General features: G+C 29.0%; 1 protein-coding gene across 1 annotated transcript in view; it reads right to left on the bottom strand.

Annotated features, from left to right (window-relative positions):
* LOC142320122 (glutamate dehydrogenase, mitochondrial-like) overlaps positions 1 to 24428 on the bottom strand; it is a 281974-nt gene that overhangs the window by 6741 nt on the left and 250805 nt on the right. Inside the window, exons 6-8 of the mRNA XM_075357803.1 lie at positions 24180 to 24341; positions 17391 to 17595; positions 7831 to 7985 (exon numbers count right to left, since the gene is read on the bottom strand). Of these exons, the coding sequence (XP_075213918.1) occupies positions 7831 to 7985; positions 17391 to 17595; positions 24180 to 24341 (522 nt within the window). The remainder of the gene's footprint in view (positions 1 to 7830; positions 7986 to 17390; positions 17596 to 24179; positions 24342 to 24428) is intronic.

The raw sequence follows: 24428 nt of genomic DNA, 5'->3' as shown, positions 1-24428 counted from the left end.
TGATATACACTGATGGGTCGAAACATGATGGTAACGTAGGCTGTGCTTTTGTTATCAATGAACAGACTTATATGTTTGGCCTACCCGGTGTTACGAGTGTGTTCACCATGGAACTACTCGCTGTGGGTAGGGCTCTAAGTATCGTTGGCCCTAAATATAGGAGCATTCTTATTTGCAGTGACCCGGTGTTACGAGTGTGTTCACCACGGAACTACTCGCTGTGGGTAGGGCTCTAAGTATCGTTGGCCCTAAATATAGGAGCATTCTTATTTGCAGTGACTCGTACAGTGCTCTCCAGGCGTTGGAAAACCTTTATTCCAAACATCCTGTCATCATTGACATTTATGATAAAATCGCCGAGTTAGATAAACGCAACAGGAAGGTAGGTTTTTGCTGGATCCCTAGCCACATTGGAATTCTAGGTAACGAAAGAGCAGATTCTGCTGTCAAAGAAGCGTGTATTCAGCCTCCTTTCACCACCTGAGTTACTACCTTTGATTTTATCAATCATATAAAAAAATCACTGCGAGCAAGGTGGCAAAGTGACTGGACGACTACCGTCGATAATAAACTCCGACGGATTAAGGATTCAGTGTTGCTGTGGGGCTCCTCTTGCAGAAACTCTTGTCGTGAGGAAGTGGTCCTCTGCCGATTACGGTTGGGACATACGAGGGTCACACACGAATACCTAATGTCAGGAGAAGACCCACCCCTGTGCACACGATGCAACTGCCGCATGACTGTGCACCACATTCTCGTGGACTGCATATGTTATGCAGTCCGTTGTGTCGTCAGTTTAATATACCCAGAAACATCCGTGATATCTTGTGCAATATTAGCGATATTTTGGAATGGATGTTTCTCTTTTTGCATAGTACCAGGTTACTGCAAAGGATTTAATATGCTCATATATGTTTTTCTGTAAGGAGAGTTTTTTTAATAATTTTAACCTTTATTTTCAATTTGATTATTTGGTTCTATGTACTTAATTTTACTATCCGGGGAGGGGATTTTTGCACAACCGATCGGAGTTAGGTAAGTTCTATATACGTTCTTTAATCTATTATTTTAACTTTTATATTTTAACTACTTTGTGTCTGTGGTATTAGTTTTGAGTTTTATTTTGCCTTCTTAGCTTCTTTTAGTAAATTTTTATTGTATGATTAATATTATGTTTACACCTTGTATAGTTTATTATTTTGGAGTTATTTTACCCTTTTACTACTAACTACCGGGCGATGATAACGCCCAGGAGTTTTTCGCCCACAAACAAAAAAAAACAAAACATATTCACTGCTTGCATTTTACTGGTATATTAACACTATTTGTTGAATTATTATTATTTTTTAATTCACTTATGTATACAAGGTCTGTTCAGAAAATATCCAAACTTTATTTTTTAACCTTTATTATTAATTTACAGATTACTAGTCCTTGTCTCCTTTGCTATTCACACACTTTTCCCAGCGGTGTTTCCACTTCACACAGCAGTCTTGGATAGCTTCATCTGAAATGGCCTTTAAGATCCGTGATGAATTCCCTTTAATGTCATCAATAGTCTCAAAACAGCATCCTTCCATCACTAATTTTAATTTTGAGAATAAAAAACACTCGCAAGGAGCCAGGTCCTGTGAGTAGGGAGGCTGAAGGATGACAGTCATCTGATTTTTAGCACAAAACTGCCAAAGCTGAGCGAGCAAATGCTGTGGTGAAGGAACGATGAGTTGTCTCATCACAACTCTGGTCTCTTTTTGTGTATTTTTTCATGTAACTATTGTAAAATGCCTAGGTAGTACATGCAGTTCACCGTTTCATCTTGAGGCAAGAATTCAAAATGCACAATTCCATTAAAATCAAAAAACAGAGAACATCACTTTGACACTTCGAGACTGACATGCTTTCTTGGGGCATGGAGATCCTTCTTGGAGATTGAACTTCATCTTCTGTTATGATCCTTTGTATGAATGGTTCATCATCCCTGGCTTGTTAAAGAAGTTGCCGACAAACATACCCAGTTCTTGCTGCTGTACAGTCATCAAATGAGGAAGAAACTTTGCTGCAACTCTATGCATTTTAAATTTTTTATTAAAAATGTCATGGCATAATCCAATTGTGATGCTAGCCTCTTCTGCAAGTTCTCTGACAGTCAATCAGTGATTTACATGCACCAGATCGTTGATTTTCTGAATGTGGGTGTCATCACTTGAAGTCAATGGCCTTCCTGGTTGAGGGTCATCTTCAATTGACTGGTGACCCCTTTAAACTGAGATAACCATTTGTAACACTACATATGACGCAGAGCATCATCTTTGTAAGCTTGTTTAAAAAGTTGAAATGTTTCTGTGACAGTTTTCCCTAGTTTCATGCAAACTTTTACATTGTATCGTTGCTCCTGAAAATCGCACATTACAAAAATCGCTATTTACGCAAGTTGCACTCAAATAACAATAACTCAATAACTAAATGAGAAATCAACAATCCAAGAAAATGTGGTTACAGAGGAGGTTATGCGAAATACAATACTCCCAATCGCATGTCACAAAATATTTCCAGTGGTACATAATTAAAAATGCTCAGTTATTTTCTGAAGAGATCTCGTACTATTTATCAACATTTGTGTATGTCTAGGAATATAAAATATTTGAAAAAACAAGATCACGCGCTAGTGCAAGGTGTGCATGGGAGACTAAAGAGCACTGGATTTATCTCATACATGCTGAACACTCACTCACGCACATATTGAATATGTTTGTAAATTTTTTACTTGTCCATGCTGGCAATTTATGTTCACTAATTTTCTAGTCTTAATTAGATAAAAATAATTTATTTCTTCTTTTTATGAAAAAAAAAGACATAAGTTCGTGGATTTTACTTATAAAAAGTCTATTAGATTTATGTGCAATAATCCTCAATTTATTCCAAACATCAATAATTGATTTAAAATTTTTTATTTTACTTTTGTATCAGTTGGATTAATTTACAGTTTACTTTTATCTGATTTCATCTATTGTCTGACTTGTTTATGACCTGAAAATTAGTTTTTATGTAAATCCTCTGAATATTTAGAAGTGACAAGAAAACAAAGTAATTAAACTACTTATGTTTTAATTCATAATGAAATGATACATCGTATATTTTAGGCAATATATCATATATCACATTCTTAATTTATAAATTTTTATATTTATATTTCAATTTTTTATAAATATAAAATATAAAGAGTTTTGTGAGTTTTTTTATTTTTTATAACAAAATCATATTTTCATTTTTTTCATTGTCTTGAACATATAATTGGCATAACTCCAAGAAAGTGTTTGAAAATTGTTTCTCTGTTTGAGCATACCAGTATGACATAATGACAAATAGCTTCTGAATGTGGATTTGGACTTGAGACAATAAATGCTATTTTAAATTTTCAATTTAAAGAAACTGGTTCCTTTTCACCTTAAAGGAAAGACAAATGTGGCCATCAAAGAAAAACTACTCCAACACAGTAAGAAAAAGTTAACTTGATTCAAATTTATCTGCTGTAAGGTTAAATCAAGAATTAGCAGCCAGTGGAACAGATTTACACATTACAAATGGTACATGCTGACGTCTTGAAGCTTGTCAGCCAACTGAAAAGCAGCTTGTGCACTAGCACAAGCTGGTGCACAAACAATGTACAAAAAAACAGCTCTTACAGGTCAAAGCACATGCTAACTGGACCAAACAAGACGGGAAAAATGTTACGGTTTTTATGTTCAGGTGCAAAGAGTTCCATACATTAAAAAAGCATCAAATGAAAGTACATCACTGGCTCAACCAATAATCAGTTAAACATCCCCAGAAAAAACGTTTTGGGGCTGTTTCATATTTGAATGCCCTTGTTCATTTTTCCAATAAATGGAATAAATGGTATGTTGAAAAGTAATGGATATAGCAAGATTCTGAAGGAAAGGGTTGTGACACAGCTTCAAAACAAATTCATATAAGACAACAGTATTTCAAAAAGATTTGGCGCCATGCCATTCTGCCAAAAAAATGGAAAACTCTCCAAACTAAACCAAATTGAAAATCTTTGGGTAACAGACAAAAAAACGACTCTCAAAAATTAACTGTACCACAAAAATTGACGTCATTAAAGCAATATCAGTATGGTTTCATGATAAAGAAATCAAAAAAAATGTGTAGTATACTTGTTGATTGATGCCAAATCATGTACACGAAGTGATAGAAGTGAAGTGAAGAATAAGGGAGTAATAATAATTACTAGATATTCACAAATTATACAGGTATGATTTTTTTATAAATGATGTTACTTTTTATTAAATAACATCTGTGTTCAGATGTATTATAAGAAGGCACTGTTCATCAGTACAAAGATAAACTGTGGTTGAACCAGAACCATTATATGCTATAGATTGTTTATCACAAAGAAAGAAGTTGGATATGGAGATGATTGATTTCATTGGAGATGAAATAAGGGAAAATTTTGAAGAAGATTCTAGGAATTCTTAACAGAGTAACTGGAAAATATAATTGAAAAATTTATAAAGAAATTAACAAGAAAATTAAAAAAATATTAATATTCAAGAAGATGACATTAATGTACTACAGTCAGATTAAAACAATGAATAAAGATATATTAGTGAAGAAGCTGGTGGACTATTTTGAATAACAGAAAATGGCAATGATCTGGTTTAAAGAAGTTAAGGAAGAAGACATAACAAAGGACTATCAGGTTGAATAAAAAACATAAAATCCAAATAGCATGAAGAAAGAAACATTAAAATGGTATGAAGAAAGAAAGAAAGGAACATCAGAAGAAAAAATCATATTTGGAAGCTTATATCTGATCCTATGAGAATAGAACAAATTCAAGAAATAAAAAAAAGTATTCCTGATCAAAATTATGAACTTCAATATTTTTTTGTAAATGTAATCATCCAATACAGCTTTTTTTAGTGTAAACACTTATTTTTGTAATTTTTTCAAAATTTTTGGTTAGAAAATCCTTGAAAGGCACTTTAATGGGGAAGTGTAATTTAATTTCCAAATTTAAATTACACAATTCATTAGCAGGAATTAACATAAGCGCTTGTAAGGCTACTAAGGAATCCTATTATATTCAACTGTAGTAATTATAATTATTATACTGTCTACTAGTAGCTAACATGACATAACAATAGAAGTAACTGGTTTATATGTATGTTTTAAGTGTGTGGTTTATGTAGTAGAAATAAAAATGGCTTATTTATGAGAGTGCAAACTTCTTTACAAATATATCCTGTTAACAGGATGGTACATAAATTATGGAAGTATATATATATATATATATATATATCATGTATTACAAAGTATAGATAACATTTTTTTTTTAAATTAGTTATTTACAAATGAATATAGCATTATGAATGAATATGCTTGCCAAAAACAAAATTTCAGCACAAAACTTATAACAGTTTCAAAAATTAAAATATTTTTTTGTAATTAAATAATCCAATCATACATATATATATATATATACATGCAAATAGACTTGTATTAATGAACTACCAAAGATAGAATGATTAATTATATTGCAGCATAACTTTTCATCCAAACTGCTACATCCAGAGTTTTGCTTATTTCCCTAAGAAAAATTCTGCTTTGTTACAAATTTGTTCCCAATTATTGATAATTTATCCCCAAATATTAATAAACCTCTGGTAGTAACACTGTTAAGTCACACTCAAATCTAAGACCCAGATATGTTGACTCATTGCATTAATACTGTTCATATCTGTTTTAAAAAGCTAAATTAATTTTCAATAATTAGCAATAAATGTTCACAAAAGTTGACTGTAATTACTAAGTAAATAAACTTTCTTATAAAACCATTAATATTAAAATAATCTATTATGATTACACCGGTCAACATGAGTTTTGTCTCACAAGTACCAATAGGTGTGTACTTAATGCAGTTTTTATCCTGTTTTCAAATATGTATTCGGAATATCTCCATCACCCAGTTTTTTTATTTTAATTTCTTTAAATATTTTAAAACGGTTTTTGTCCATTTGTCTATTGACAAATAAAAGCTCATAGAGCATTGTAAATATGATGGAACCAAATGAGCAAACTCAAAGGGTAGTGTTGCTACTGTTGTGCAGATTCAGACATGTATATACATGTAAAAATGTGATCTAGTGTAGCACACATTCATCAGAACGATGCCAGTTGTGAGATAGTAGTGAATCAGTAAACACATCAATGTGAGTGCTTTGTGTGTCTGAATTATTGTGTATTACACATTTAAAACTATATTTCTTTTAATTACTTGTTAGTTACAAAATGCCTAGAGTTTGTTTAAATCATCCTAACAATTTTTGTTATGTATGTGGTGAAGTGACGATCTAGTCCCAAAGGCAAAAATTTACTCCAAAGTAAAGTATTATGAAGTTTATTTTGGGTGTAAAGTCGGGGACCAAACAAGGGCCTGGGTCCCACATATGTTGTTAATCCTGTTGTAGGCCTCTCACTGCATAGGAAAATGGCACACGCCACATGCCATTTGCTATCCCTATGATTTGGAGGGAATCCAAAGGTCACTCTTCTGACAAATATTAAAGGGATTACGTCAAACTCAAAACATACAGTGGTGTACCCTAACTTGCAATTAGCAACAAGAGTAGTTCCACCCTGTGAACAATTCCTCATACCAAAGCCTACAGAATATGTGACATTAGATGAAAAAAACTCATTAGTAAGGAAGAAAAAGAAACAAATTCTGATGATACAACTTTTGAACAAAGCGTAGGATAGTAGGGACAGAAAAAAACATTTTGTTACAAAAGAATGGCCTAAACGTGAATCACTCATTCCTGAACAGAAAAATGTAAAAACGTGACCCACTGTGTAATCCTAAAAATGTATATCTACTTCCATTACATATCAAACTAGGATAAATGAAGAATTTTGTCATGGCCATGGACAATACTCCTGGTTTCATGTACTTAAAACAGAAGTATTCTAAAATTAGTGATGCAAAAATTAAAGAAGGAATATCTGTTGGTCCACAAATATGATCACTAATGTATTATGAAAAGTTTGAGGAACTATTGAATCGACTGGAGAAAGCAACTTGGCAAGCATTCAAAAATGTTACTCAGAGTTTTTTGAGAAATCGAAAGGTGAAAAATTACTGTGATTTTGTCAATGATCTTATAACATCTTATAAAAATTTGGGTTGTAATATCTCCTTAAAAGTACACTTCCTACACTTGCACCTAGATTTCTTCCAGGAAAATCTTGGCGCAGTGAATGATGAGCACAGGGAACACTTTCATAAGATTTCAGTTATGGAAAAGAGGTATCAAGGCAAATGGAATCCTAATATGCTGACCAATTATTGTTGGACCATCAAAAGGGATGTTCCACAGGAGAAATATAGCAGAACATTGTAACTTATTACTTTATAGGCGAGTCAAATGTTAGAATATTGTGTCATTAAGAATGCAGAAAGTATTAAAATGTTTGAAATTATAAATGTCTGTCTCTCGGAAACCTTGCGTGATGGTGAAAAACCAATATCATATTTGAATTCAGGAGAAAAATACTATCAGAATCACGTATTTTTCTTCCCAAGACAAAAAAATTATTTTTTGTTTCCCAGTGTTATCTATGAGCCCATTATGTATCATATTACAATTAATATTACCTTTTGTTAAAATTTACCATTTTGAAACTAATAACATACATACTGCTGAAAGACAGAATAATCATAATAAAAATAAATAAATAACACCAATGAGTATTTAACACTGAATAACGTTCATGTTACAAACAAGTTGAAAGAAATTAACTTACTCTTGCAGATCTTTCCATTGTGTAGTCAAGACCTGAATGAACAATATCTTTTTCAGATGCACCAGAAATGCGTTTTTGGAAAGATTCTGATGGAGTAACTGGGATCCTTCCACCAACACGTCCAAATCTTCTTTCAAGTGATTCTTGGACTGATTCTATAACAAAGTATTAACCAATGTTTAGAAGAACTCAATAAAATATTATGACTACAAAGAAAATAAAAAAAATTTCTCGGCTTAGTTTATTATTCCCTTTGTAAGAAAAATTCTGCATTTAATTTACAATTTTGTTATTGCCCATATTTATTAAAGTATTTAAAAAACTTGTAATAGAATTTTAACATTTTTTGAAAAATACAACATATTGACAAATTTTGCATGAATTTAGGAAAAAAATAATACAGTAATTTTCTTAACAATTTTTAGAAAATATTTTTAATAGCATGGATAAAAGAATTCTTTTTTTGATTTTTTACAATCTCAGTAAAGCATTTGATTTAGTTCCATATTTCTTATAGGTAAAAAACTTATTAGATATAATATCGAGGAACTGCATATATTTGATTAAAATATTCTTCACCAACTGTAAAAAGGCATTTGAAATTTCATCTTTTGATAAGAATACAGATAAATACACATCTTTCTTAAAAATTTATTATACAGTATGCCACAGAAATATGTTCATGGTTCCTTGCTTTTCATATTGTTTACTAATGATCTGTCTCAAAATTTTAACCGTTCATTGTTATCCATTTCGAAGGTGACAAAACTGTATCTATATCTGAAGATAATTATCTAAAAGGATTTGAGTAATATATATAATAGTTCAAAAAATATTTCACTAGATGATTTGTAACCATTTAACTTTAAAGACAGATAAAACCGTTGCATTGTGCCACTCAGGTAGACATAACTCTGCTAAATGTACAGACAGAATTTAAATTAATATATTAAAAACAGTATTTTAGTTTCTCATAATGTGGCATTTAGATTAATGGTAATTTTTTAGATTATAAATTCTCTTGGAATAATCAGATTGATTCCGTTTGGAACAAAATCAGTTTTGTTTTGAAGTATCTTTATAAGATGGTAAGACTTGATTATCATTATTAAATATTTATTATGCTATATTCGTGTTTATATGGTGAATATCCCTATCTGAAAGTAATATTATCTCTTGGGACTTCCTTAAAAGTCAGAACAAGTTTGCAAGATATAAAAATTGGTTTTCAGATCATTATCCATCTATCAAACCAGACAACATAACTATCTTTGTGTAACTTGACACAGTACATTGGTTTAGAAGAAAGTGCCTTATTATGCTTCTGATGTCATGTTTAATCATTTAGTAAACCAATTTATACAAAATAAATTTAAAATAATTTTTTACAGAAACAATATTATTCTGTAGATGAATTTGCAAACAATTTTAATTAGAAGAATATAAAGGAAACTGAATTTTTTGTACCTTCATTCAGCATATAAAAATATGTGCTCAAATAATTTTTATTGTCTTCTGAATTGTGATTTATTTTGTAGTTATTAAATATATTTAATACAATCTGTTATTTACTTTAATATTATTTCATGCAGTTACATTTCAAATAATTAATACAGGCTTTAATCACATTTAGCTTTTACTATTTTCCCGGTTATAGAATTCTACAGTTATAGCTATGTAATAATACATTACATAACAGAAATGTATGCTATCAGATAAAATTTTGGATGTCAAGGTTTTTCCAGTTCACAATTCACAATTTCTTTAACCAAAAAACACAACTAAAACATTGAAAAAATCAAAGTATATATGTATGCACTTAGCCTGTTTCTTCCTTGATATCTCCAGACTGAATGGATGAAATTTTGCATGATGGTTTCTGTATATAGTTGTCAATGTTGTCATTAAATATGGTTGTAATCAGTCAAAGGGGCATAGATATTCAAACCCCCATGGATCCTGTATCTCAAAATTTTACTTACACGTAGGTCAATTTAAAAAAAAATGTAATTTAATGTCCCTTTGGTAGCTAAGAGACTTTCTGAGAAGTTGAGTATTATTCAAAACCCCATCTAGGAATGGTGGTAAAAAACACTTTGATTTCAGACTGAATAACTGAACTTTTTAATGTAGCTTAACCCTTTGAAGACCACTAGACAATTTTTCATCTGGTTCCTTTTTATGCTACAAAGACCAACTGGTGATTTTTGTCAATCTCATTTTATACAAGAAAGATGATTTGATGAAATTTCATCAGTATCAAAATGATGTTTGTATTGATCACATGTTTGGTTGTCATGGCAGACATAGCCGTCTACTTGATAGAGGTTATGTTTGTTATTGTTTAAAGTAGCACGTAATATCACAATTAATATTCAGATGATAAACAAAAAAAAATATTATTTAGAACGACTGTTTATATTTATATTTTTAGAACATTTAATCGTGTTCGTTGTGTAATATATAAATATCGTTTGTTATTATTTTCAACTGGGCATTAAATCATAATTTGTTTGGAGAGAAAAGGAATGCTTTATTTACTTAGTTTTTTGATAATTCTTTATTTATTGGTGAGTTACGTAGTATGTAAATGATCCAAGAACATTGTGTGTTTATCATTGTTTTTAGTTGTTCGTGATGTTCAGATCGTAATATTATACTTATTTCATGTTAGTGCTTTATTTTCTTTTTTCTGGCAATAGTTATTAGCAAGTTTCTACAATATACATAATGAGTGGCATATTTTGAACATCGAGTGAAACTGATCGGGAACCTAGTTATTTTCAACCTAATAGTGATTTGTGTACTGACAGTTCTAAAAAACTTATATTATATAAACTTATATAATATTTGTAATATAAAATTTTAAAACTTCTTTAGCACAAGCTTACAAATAACCACATAAGGCATTGAACAGTTTTTTTACCAACAATAATATAAGGTTGCCAAATTTTTTTAAATCTCCAAAAAAGGTCTGGTCCTCAAAGGGTTAAAAATGTCCTTATTTATTGGCTAAAGTAGTCTTATATCATTAAAATTTACATGATTTTATTTTAAAGTCAACAGTTATGAGAGGGGGGTATAGATTAATTAAATATCTTAATCATACCTTGATAATGGTTTATCATATAATTTTGAAATTTAGCATAATAAATTGGGTATAAAAAATGTACCTATTGTTAAGTGTTTTGGGAAAATGAATAAGAATGTGAGGTAATCTATACACAGGAGTAACTGTGAATTTTAATAATGGTTTGTCATACAAATTTTATACTTTTTATATTTAATTCTATCTTTTTAGATATTTTATCAGACTTTGTATGCTGTTGTACGTCACTATTCTTGAACAGTTGTATTGTACTTGTAATCATGGATTATAGTGAAACGGTTTTTTGTGGCAAAATCCATTTACAAAAATAGTGAACATTTGTGATTATTAAACATGGATTTTTAAGACAATTCAGTATTCAATATAACTGTCCTGTTTCATCAGTCCTTCCTATCAAGATTTTGGTTCAAAATTTTAAAGCTATTGAAAATGCAATAAAAAATAAAGTTAGCAATGTACAGAAGTCATTGAACAGAGTAAACAGAAAACTATGTCTTCAACCTGCCTGAAGCCAGCATTTCGCAGATTTTACTTGACACCTATATTACTTCCATCCCACAACATTCAAGGTATTAAACTAATGCACTATGTGAATAAAACTACAAAAACTTGGCAATTTTTACAAATTTTTTTATAGCCGATTTATGAAAACCAAAAATTGATAAACAACTCAGTGAGTGACAAGCCGCATTTTCATTTATCAAGTGTTAATAAGAAAAACTTTTGTTAATGGTCTCCCTTAAAATCTACAGCACTTCATGAGCAACAACAACTTTACAGTTATGAAGTTGTGTGATGAATCTCTTCCTTAGTTTGAACTTGCATCATACAGAAAGGTCACTAGCGTGTGTTACATTCTCATGTTAATAATCTTTTTTATTTCCTAAACTCATCATCCACTAAATAAAAAAAATGCAATTTATTTATTTGCAGGTTTATATAATTATAGTATAAATTATTATTACATAAAAAAGTTTCATTATTTAAAATATAAACAAAAATAAAATATTTTTTTAAAAACATTTTATTAAAAAATTAATATATTATTATTTTTTTAATACAAATAATTTTGCATAACAAAAACATGCATTCAATCTCATTATACTTCTTACATAGATTTCTAGATTTTTAAACAATGAGCCAAAAGCAAAAAACATGATTTTTGGGGTAGGGACCCTCACCTTCCATAGTGTTGTGGTTCTATCATTTCTGATTATATTTTATTTTAGTTTAGCTTAACTTAACTTAGCTTAGCTTAACTTATTTAGTTGTAGATACCTTTTTAAATTATACGAGGGTAGATCCAGAAATATGGTTCCCATCAATTTTACTAACAGACAGCACTGTTTATTCTCATAGTAATTTACATCATTGGAAAGAAAAAATGTTGTTCTACTTTTCTACATAATCGCCATTTTTTTCTACACATTTTTGTAGATGGTGCTCCAATTTCTGTATCTCACTGTCGTAGAACTCCGCTGTCGATCCGTTGAGGAAGCGTTTCACCTCTTCTTTGACTTCACCATCGCTCCAGAAGTGTTGGCCACTCAAGTGCTCCTTTAACTTGGGGAACAAGTGATAATCATTAGGTGCGAGATCCGGACTGTAAGGTGGGTGGGGCATGACAGTCCACCGAAAGTGTGTCAAAAGTTCCTGGGTTTGACGGGAGATGTGACGTTGGGAGTTTTGTCGTGAAGCAGCGTTACACTGCCTGTCAGTCTTCCTCGCCAGTGGTTCTGGATAGCTCGCCTGAATTTTCTTAGTGTTGCACAATAACTGTCTGAGTTGATTGTTGTCCCAGGTTCCATGAAATCGATCAGCAGGATCCCCTTACAATCCCAAAAAACACTGGCCATGACTTTGCCAGCAGAAGGAGTTTATTTGAACTTATTTGCAACTGGAGACCATTGTTTGGATTTTTGTTTCGTTTCGGGAGTGAAATGAAACACCCATGTTTCGTCTCCCATAACAATGGAGTCCAACAATACTTCCTTATCTTCTTGACACTTTTGAAGAAACTGGCGAGCACACTCAAGCTGTTTCTCCTTGTATTTTGATGTCAGTAGCCGTGGTACCCATCGAGCACAACACTTGTGATACCCTAATTTTTCAGTCAAAGCTCTTTCCACTGTACCGTAAGAACTCCCAGGAATTTCAGCAACAAGTTCATGGACCCCTGTTTTGAACCACTTCGCGTTGTACCATCTCGATAACCGCCTCTGAAACTGATGGTCTTCTACTCCGTTATTCATTGTGGACTTCCTTCTGACCGGCACTAAACTCCCTGCACCACTTTCGGACGTATTGAACGGACATACACTTGTCGCCATACACCTCTGTCAACTGACAATGAATATCTATGGGTAGAATCCGTTTGGCGTGCAAAAAGCGAATTACAGAACGAATCTCGCACTTGGCAGGATCAACAAGTGGAACCTCCATCTTGGAGGGCTGCTGAGCCAAGACTGAGTGGCACAGTGAAGCGCGGCCAGGCGGAATCGAGAGTGGAGGAACAGTCACACTCACCGGTGTTGCTGGATTTCGCCTCAAACCCTCCCGTGCGGCTGGAGCTCTTTGGAAACCTTATTTCTGGATCAACCCTCGTATTTCTGTCAGGTATTTTCTGTGTTCTATGAAATTTTATTACTTGGCTTTTCTTTAAGTACTTTATTGATGTTTTTGTGGTATAGTTTTTTCTTAGCTCTTCCTGATCTTATTCAAAATAAAATTGTCTTATTAAGGATTTTAGCTTTTTTAACACTTAAAATATTCGCTGTTTTCTTCTAAGATGTCTTGAAAGCTCTTTATATACTTTATATCTTAATAAAATGTTTTTGGTTAGATTGAACTTCTGCAAGTTCTTGGTTTGGAGAAAAATATTAAAGATGCACTGCTACTGAAAATTCCAAAAGAAGTAATTTAAAAGTTTCATGATTGTTGCAATGTTACAGACTGCTTTGTCAACCGTTGTTAAAGAATTAATCTTTTATTTGAAATTAATTTTTCTTTACTCTTTTCTTCCTCCTTTCTTTAAATCATTTGCTGTCTGTGATTTGTAAATTAAAACAACTGAAAATTGTAATCAAAATAAAGGTAAAGGCCAACAAATAAGAACATTTTTTTGCAAGCAAAATGGTGTGGACTAGGGTATTAGTCAAAAATGTAATGTATCTAAACCAACTGTTCAAAGCATTTGAAAAAAAAGTTGTATAAACATTCAAAACCCGAATCTGGATGAAAGAGTAAATTATCACTTCTCAAGTTGATCAAACACTTGGTCATCTACTAACAAATAAAGTTTCATTGGTACAAAAACTGGTAAATTAAAAAAAAAAATCAGAAACCTTCAGATCTTAATACCACAGAAAATTTGTGTGGTCTATTAAAAAAAAAAAAAAAAACAACTGCTTATGTGGGACCACCAATGTCAGGAATATGGGAGGGATTCCATAACAAAAATATGCAATAAAATTAAATGAAAATATGCTGAAGTGATACCATGAAGTTATTAAGGCTAAGGATTTATTAATAATTTTCATCCTAAGTAGTAATTTGATGAGGGCAAAGTCCTAGACACCCAGAGTTGCATAACTTTCCTGACATCACTGGAAAACTCTTTGCCAGCTTCTTTTTATAATTAATTGTCATTTTGTGCTGCTGATCTAAGGTTTTACCATGTTTCCTTGATCCACCCTAGCAAGTACTGGAGCAATTTTTACTGAGGAACAGTATAACCATGCCTGATACATATTACTATATATTAAAATAACGGATTTACTTATTTAAAAAATCTACTTATTTACCTATTTATTCCTGAATATGATGGTACAGCCAAAGTAATATTTAATAAATTTAATTTGTTGATTTAAATCACAAAATTAAACAAAATGGGACCAATTTCCTTGTATGCAGTTGACATTTATTAGTAGTTAATAATCAATCATATAATCAAAATATACCAGTTTACTTAACAAAAACAAATCAATTACTCTGGTCTTCTGTTTATTTTATATAATTTTTATTTAAGGAGATATACACATGTTAATAAGTTAATGTAAATAACAAGGTCTTTAAACCTACTGCTTAGATCATTAATTTATATATAGACATGAGCACTTCTATTCATAATAAAACCTATGACAGATTCTACTGTCAAAACAAAAAATTAACTGATGTGTACAGCACAACAGTTTAGTTTAGGTAATGTAAAGTTGCATTAAATTACTTTTAAAAATGGTAACTGATTTTCACAAGTATTTTCTCTGTACTAATTTAATGAATACTGGATTTATTTTATTTATTCATGTGATGTGCTAAGTTTTTTTAAGGAAATATCTATTTAAAAATGGAGCCTAAATTGACTTTGGAAAAGTATTAAATAACATAACTTCATGTTTATATGGTAATGTCTAATTGTAAATTCCTTGAAGAAAATAAATTTATTATACAATAATGAAATTGTATCTGACTCATTACATAATGGTACCAACTGTCTAACCAATGACATGTATTAGAGGAATGGAAAAAAGAACAGCCATTAATTTAAAGTTTATAAATGATCTGACTAATCATCAATACATATAAACAGGTCATAGATATTACAAATAAATATTTATAGTTATGATAATTTTATTAAATTATCATATATTGATAATTGGTTTATAATCGTATATTGATTTCATTGTTACTTTGAGTGTGTACAGCTACAGTTTCATAATTATTACATTTATTTTTATCATTATGTAATATTTGCAAAAATATTTTTCTTAAACAGCAAGCAGAAAAATTAAATTTATTCAAAAGAATGGTACATAGAAAGCAACAAAAAAAATTCTATTTTAGAAAAGTTTTAAAAGACAAGAGTTAAAAAAAAAAATCAATATCTCTTTAGAAAAAAGTGGAATTTCCTGAACTGAATAAAAGTTAGTTATTTTATTATGTAAGTGACGACAACTTAGTAATAGTGTAACCACAGAAATGTATAGAAGAAAACCTTTCAAAATAAAAGAATACAGTATGAAAAATTATTCAGAAAGTTGAGGTTGGTAACTGAATTTTTTTCAGTACAATTTATCAAAAAGAGAACTGATTAAACTTGAAAACTTACTGATGTATTTAAATGTTGATGAAGGAAACAAACATAATGATGATAATATTGACTTCCTGTCAATATATAGTTAAAAAAAAGAAAATAGAAAATTTCACAAATACCTAAATAGTGATCAGATACTTGTTTGATTTATAATACCATATTGCAATATTTAAAACAGAGAAAAATCATTTTGCACTTAGGGAAGAAGGAAATGAAAAACATACATGCATACTTAAAATTGTGTAAGTAATTTGATTTTGGAAAGGAACTGACTGTGTTGTCTTATAAAAAATGACCTAGGTTTGATGTAAAATATTCAATTGTTGGAGTGCAAGAAAAGGGGTGAGATAAGACTTCAACTTAATTAAAGATACGACAAAGTGAGAACAGTAAAGAATGGATGTAATTTTGAAGTCTTTAAAACTGATTTAAAAAATTTCCAGAACTAGACGTGATAGATGACAAAAGTAATTGTTGATAACTGTGCTGCAACTGCTGGATGTTGTGTGTTAATCAGCTTTTTAAGATTTATTGTAAAGGAAGAAGCAGAAGTTAGATAAATTTAATTCCAACAAGTAGAATTGACAAATCTAATCTCTATTTAATTTGTCTGGGTGAAAATAGCATGAGATAGAATTTCTGAGTTAAGTACTAAAGAGTTTTTAAGAGTGTGACATCAATTAGGAAGATAGTAAAAGTTACTGCATTCAAACTACTGAAATGATATAACAATTATAATTAATAACAATTATAATGATATAACTTCTGGAATGTTATCATTATTCAATTTAAATAACAATAATAATGTTCAATTTAGTGACAAGGACAACAGAATACAAAAAGTAAAAAAAGCAGTCAATTTTTAATTAATGACGAACTCAATAAACAAAAAAATATATACTTAGCGTAACATGCTTTGTGTGTGTTATTGTCAATAAAAAACAGTAAAATTTCATCATAATTTTTTTTAGATTACCGTAGGCAATCACAAAAAAATCATATATCAACTTCACTTACCTTTCGAATAAAAACTGATGAACAATTAACAGTAAACAGAAGGAAGCGGCACGAAAACACACACACCTTTCCAGCTATTTTACAAGATGGTAAAAAATAAAAATTAATTGATTATTTTATCACTTAATAAAATAGAAATACCTTATCTGTAAATTACTATGCTCTATAAACGTAAAAGAATATTACGCATAGATATTACATGACATTCAAGACTATTACCTTAGTCCACGTTATTAGTCTCTGATTTGTAAATTTACTTTATAGATAACAGTGGTTAGTTAAAGGATTTGATATTCATAATTATAATAAAATTAATCAAAATATTTTTGACTGAATAATTACCCAAAAGATGATAGTTTGATTCTCTTTCATATTTAAATGTGAGTCGACCATATGAAACATGATTAAGGTTCTTTAACCACTCAAAGAAAGATACTGTTACACCTCCAGCATTAATATACAAATCTGGAATAACAAGGATGTTGCGTTCTAACAAAATACTGTCGGCTGCAGGGGTTGTTGGTCCATTGGCTGCTTCTGCAACAATCTGTACAAGAAAAATAAAACTCATTTATTTTAAATTATAAAAAATTCTTTAATATATAAAATTTCAAAGACATTAAGGCAATTAGAAATAAAGAAAGATTTTATATTACCCACATATAAAAAGAAATTAATTTAGGTCAGTTAAAAAACAAAAATAAAATTGAAACGAATTTTCTATCATTATTGAAAAATGGTTCTAGAATTTACAGTTTATATGTATATAGATTTTACAGTTTACATGCATATAAGAGATGTAATTAATACTGAAAAAGATAAACACAAAGAAAAATTAAATAAAACTTTTGATAAAAAAAATAGGTGAATTAAGGAATTATAATAATAAATACAATAAAAAAACACAATTTATATCGTACAAATTTTCTTGAACCTAATTCTCATAACAATAATTATAAAAAAAAAGAAATCTGATGTGGACATCACATGACTTCCTTGTACGCCTATTAGATTCCATATACACATTTTTTGCTGCACTTCATTTAAACTTATTTCATTTGAAAGTGAGATATGATCCTCCAATTCTTTAATAAAGTGGACAAATACACAATTGCTGAAATATTATTTTCTATTAACATCAAATATTTATACAATTATTAATTCAACAATCTTACATGAAATATTAGGATAGAGTAAAAGCCCCTTTATTGCTCATATTACTAGATCAGTATTATTCATATCTTTGTTGAGTTGCTGATTAACAAAAGTTTCTGATTTCTGGTGTGTCATATAAATAAAAGTAAATAATAATTAAACTATTTCGTTTAGTGAACTCCTGTATACTGATTCCAAATATTAATTTCAACCTTACCGTGTAAAATATTCAGTTTCTATTATTGTATTTGGTGAATAATCAAAAATGAAAAAGAAACAATCATACAGGAAAAAGAAATATATAAAAAAAACTACAAGGAGATGAATATGACGAGGAAGAAAACGTTAAAACCAAAGAAAGAATAAAAAGATTAAGAGAGGATTATGAATATAAAGAGAGAAATTTTGAAAATTAGAGAACGTGTACACATTAAGATCATAAAAATTGTATCAAACCAAAGAGCAGTAATTCCAGTAATGGCAGTGGAGTTGTGAGATTACAAATTTGATTGTTATTAGTGTGTTTATGTTTTCCAAAATTTTTAATTTAATTATTTATTTGTTTGATGTAATTATAGAATTGCGTACCGACTGATGATGTGGGACACTGTGAAAGTTGACTACTGGTGTTAGTTGTTTTAGGTTTTTCTGTTGCTGTGTTTTGGTGGTTGAGCTGTAATTTTTTGAATTAGTCATAATATAAAAAAAACAAAATATAAATAATAAACAAATGATTACCAAATATGAGGTTACCAAACTAAAAATAAACTTCATGATAATAATCTGATATTATTAAAATCAAACAAATCAAATACACCAATTATGTATAAAAACAAATAGTTATGAATATTTACATTGAAGAAAATAATTTAAAAAAAATAAAAGACCCAACAAACAAATATTTAAGTATTTTGAAAGTTTTAATCTAAATATAAACCAATATTTAACTATGATAACAAAATTAAATGATCATTCAAGATTATATCCTATATACCATCACCCCCAAAACTCACTAAACTTTTTTCTGTTTAGCCTCTGGAACCACCATAAGGTATTACTTCAGAGGATGAATGAAAGTGATATGTATGTATGTAGATAAAGTGTAGTCTTGTACAGTCTCAGGTCGACCATTCCTGAGATGTATGATTATTAACTGAAATCCAACCACCAAAGAGCACTGGTATCCACGATCTAGTATTCAAATCCATATAAAAGTGACTGCCTTTACTAGAATTTGTACCTTAGAACTCTCAACTTCAAAATAGGCTAATTTGTGATGACAAGTTCACAACTAGACCAACCCAGTGGGTTAAACTCACTGGACTACCAAAATTACCTAAAGTAAATAATCCTATAAGACATTTAATAAATTTTAAAACAGCACCTGCATATTTCATAGCTAAAATACTTAGAATAAAAATTAATCTTAGCTATAAAAACAATGTAAAAAATGGTAAGTTATGATATCACTAACATGTACCATAGTATACCAATTGACAAAACAATAGAAATAATACAAAATAGATTTAATGAAACCCCAGAAAATACCAATGCATTAATCATTATTCTAAGAAATATTTGTCTTCACAATTACTTTTGAGCATGAGAAAAATTGTTGTTCACAAACAAAACCCCAATGGGATCGATCACCTATATCTGTCATTATGTCTAAAATATTTATACAAAATTTAAAAAATAAAATAGTTCATGGTATATTGAATAAACATCATATATTATTGTGGATAAGATATTTTACTCATATATAACCCAACTATAAATATAATGAACATTTGATAATTTTAAATAAACTTCAACAATTCCAGTAGGATTTAAAATTGACATATAAAATAGAAAATAACAGAAAAATACATTTTTTTTGATATTGAAATCAAATTAAACATAAATGTAAACAATATAATACAAACATCAGTTTATAGAAAAACCACAACAAATAATACTATAATACATTTAAATTCTAATCACCCATGGCCAAAAAAAACTAGTATATATAAAAACATGATATTTATTCATCATACATAAAACAATAAACTCAAAAAAGAAATACATAAAATAAAAAAATTGGAATATTTAATGGTTTTGATGATAAAATTATAGAAAAAGTTTATAATCAAGAGATAAATATTAAAAAACCACGACTGCCAAAAAAAACTGCTGTTGACAAGCATTACTCTTTAAAGCAGGATAATTAAAGAACATGCTGGTAACAATTTTGTATAAAGTATTGTTTTTCAAATTTACTTAAACAGATATATATTTATGTAACCTATGACACTCTTGAAAATGTAAGGATTCCAACACAAGGCCATACATCAAAATCAGTTCAGCCATTGAGCTGTTACAGAGATACAATCATACGTAAATACACCCTAAATATATTACACTACTTTATGGGCAGTCGTGTAAAACCAGAACAAAAAATACCATGATAATTATACTAAAATACAACAGCAGGAAAATAACACAAAGATTAATAATTTTTACCAAAAATACAATTATAAAAATAAAATAATAGAAAAAATTGTTAAAGTATATGATGAAATAAATATAAAAAGGATATATACCAAATAATCACAATAAAAATATTTAAAAAATAATAATAAAAATAATAGAGACCAAATGCAATAATATTTATATTGGTAAAACCAAGAGAACATTTAAAAAAAGATTTACAGAACATTACACAGCTTAAAAAAACAAAAAAATGGTATATCTAATGTACATGACCATTTATTAAAATGCAATCATAGTATTACTGATTGCAAAAATAATTAGAGATTTTAGAAATTTGTAATAATGATAAAAAAATGAATATACTGGAGAAATATATTTACAAATATAAACAAAAATATGAAATGATGAAACATCAAGTCACATTCGAAGATGATAATCTAATTAAAAACATAATAAAAATACCATCTAACAATTGGCAATAATGACAACAGAACAGGAAATACTATATCATTCCAGAAAAATATTAATAAATAAATATTAAATCATTTCATAATTGGACAGCAGAATTTTCATATTAGTCCATAATAAATTTCAAAATTTTCAAAAAAGAAAATTTCAACAAATTACAGATCATAAATATGTTTTAATATAATTATAGAATTTAAAATAACAACTGAAGATGCCGGCCGGATCCTGGGAAAATCGATTCTTGGAATAAATATGGAAAGTTTATCTATTTATTGTGTTTTGGTGGTTTATATTTCATTTAATATTTTATATATATATAAATTATTTTTATGCCCGTGCACATATTTTAAATATCACTCAGTACACAAATGGTTTCTGAACATACATATACAAGTTGAGCCTATTTATTGTGTTTAATTTATTTATGTTATTTTAATTGAGCCTCAGTAACATAGTAATATGGTTCAGTTTTGAAAATTATTACAACTTTTCCAGAAATCTTTTATAATAGGTTTATCTTCTTAATTAGTAACCCACATTACTTCTGCAATATTTTCTTTATTTAAAAGTCTGAGGATGGACGGTGATGTGTTCACTAAAATTATTAAGTTTTAAATGCTAAAAATATTGTCTTAGCAGTATTGTATACCCTGAGAAATTAAATTGTAACAAAAATATTCTTGGAAAACCGTTTGCATTATCCAAAGTAGTTCCTACATTTTTCATTTCAATACTTATTTTTCAATTACAAATTAATTTAATTAGAAATATCAGATAGCATCTAAGCGGAATGTTATCTATGTTTTATGCCTGAGGACAATTGCTTCAGTTTTTAGTATATATGTTTACATTGATAAAATATGATGCTTTGATGATGTTAAATATTAGAATAATCAAATACTTTTATAAAATAGGACTGATTTTTTTTTTTATAAATTCTAGCAAACACTGCAGATTTCTTGTAAATTTTAAGTTATGCAGAAGTTTCTTTTTTGAATTTATGAAATCTTTCTTTACCAGCTATAAATTCAGATTTCCTAGTGCTTTCTTTTACTAATAGAACCTTATAACTTTTTAACTAACTTTTTTGTTGATCTCTGTGCCAAAAGGCAGCATCTCGGCCTTTCATCCATTCTTGAATTATAGACATCTGATCTGGAATATTCTGAGCATCAATATAAACAGTTAATAATCTTTTGAATAATTTTTTTATTGTCTTACAATTTAAGATACAACAGCTGAAAAAATATTTACATCTTACACAATATTCTTTTTTAGTCAGATGTATGGTCAAATTACATGAATAAAGTGCATAAGAACCCTATTGATGATTAAGATTCTCTATATTTGAGTCATTTATATTTGTTTCAAATCAACTGTAAATGTTTCAAATCATTAATAAATTTATGTTTCATTTCAGCTGATTATAGCTAATGCCTATATTTTTTAGCATTCGCAGCCCAGTCAGAATTTTTTCTTTTATTATTAATTTTTAATTTTTCTTCACAATACTGTTTATCATTTATAAACAAATGAGAAAGAATAATGTTTAAATTAATTATACATTAATACTAGTAATTAAAATATATTCACTGTATTAATTTTCATGTTCAAAAAATAAATTGACAGACAAATTCACTACGTTTTAAAGGGTGATCAATCAACCATCTATAAGTGATCATTAAATGTTTTACTGTATGCGACATATAGTACAGTACAAACAGCGACTGTTTGTACATTAAGATGACTAATCTATCTTAGTGAAAGTGATTTGATGAAGCCACTTTCTCAGTGACTGGCCAAATGGTAAAAATTTCTATGCTACTCAAGAAAGAAAAAAAAAAAAAAAATTATATATATATATATATATATTAATTTATTTAAATTAAATTTTTGTAGTCCATATTTCCTCTGTACATAAATTCTAGCTAATTACAAAATATAAACTTAATCAGTCACTCCACAAGTACAGAAATAAATTATTTATTTTGTAAGAGTATTCTCTTACCTCTTATTCTTAAAGAGAAAAGTAAGGTAAGAGTGTTATTTATTTCTGTACTTGTGGAGTGGCTGAATAAACACACACACACACACACATAATTATCTACTACAAAAATATAGCAACTACAGAGAAAACTTGGATGGATAAACTTGGATAAATAGCACTGCTATTACTCAATATTAAAATGTACAAAAAACAAAAAAATTATGTTTTTAGAATAGAGGATCCCTGTAACACTGTATTTGAAATAAAATATTAGTTTCATATTTTTCTTTTATATAAAATTTTTAATTGTACTTATTATCGTATGAAATTATTATTTTACTACTTTTTATGATTATTTCAGTTAATTAAGACATTATTCTACATCCAACATATTTTCAATATTATATTCTACATAAAGCATTAAGATTTTTCAATCTCTAATTATTTGCATTGCATTCATTTATAAATACTACACATGCATCTAATAGTAATGAGAAATACTCCAGAAAGTGTCACTGTAATAGCGTATAACAATGGTATAAGATGGTACATATGGTTATAATGTCTTGTCTATAATAAGCAACTTAAAACAATCAACTGTAGTAATATGATAATGTCAGATAACAACTACTTTCTTCAATGAAGTCTATATTGTGTAATGCATTTGGTTCACAATAAGACTAAACTGAACATGAATGATTTATTGCTTTACAAAAAATAGATAAATAAAAACAATTGATCATCCCTGTTTATGACTGTAGATATTAATTCAGGTGTTATCTTTTAACAATTTTTTATTTAATTTGTTTTTTTTTTAATATGGAGTAAGTCTGTATTTATCAAACAAAGATTTACATGTTTTAGACATGCCTAATACTGAGTTTTTCTCAGTTTTGCACTTTGTGATGTTTTTGAGGAACACATTACAAACCTGCAATTAAAAATATGTTTGAATTATTTTTAATTAAAACTACCTGAAATAAAAACAGAATTATTTATTTGCAAGGCAATTTCATAGGCAAACAAAGATATATTTTTGCATAACTTACTTTGGCTTGAATTTTGTGAGCATTTTCCTTGGTGATAACTTTTTCAATAGCAGCAGGAATGAAAATATCACACGGTTCAAACATAAGATTATCTCCTGTGTATGCCTGTGCACCTGGGAAACCGACTATGGAACCTGAATCATTTCTATAGTCTTCCAGTGCCTATTAGATAATAAAAATAAAGTATTTAAGTAACATACATTAAATAAGAATTATGGAAGATGTTTTTACTTTGCTATTTAAATACTG

Source organism: Lycorma delicatula, chromosome 1, assembly GCF_047948215.1.
Source record: "Lycorma delicatula isolate Av1 chromosome 1, ASM4794821v1, whole genome shotgun sequence".
NCBI lineage: Eukaryota > Metazoa > Arthropoda > Insecta > Hemiptera > Fulgoridae > Lycorma > Lycorma delicatula.
This window is presented reverse-complemented; position numbering and strand designations above follow the sequence as displayed.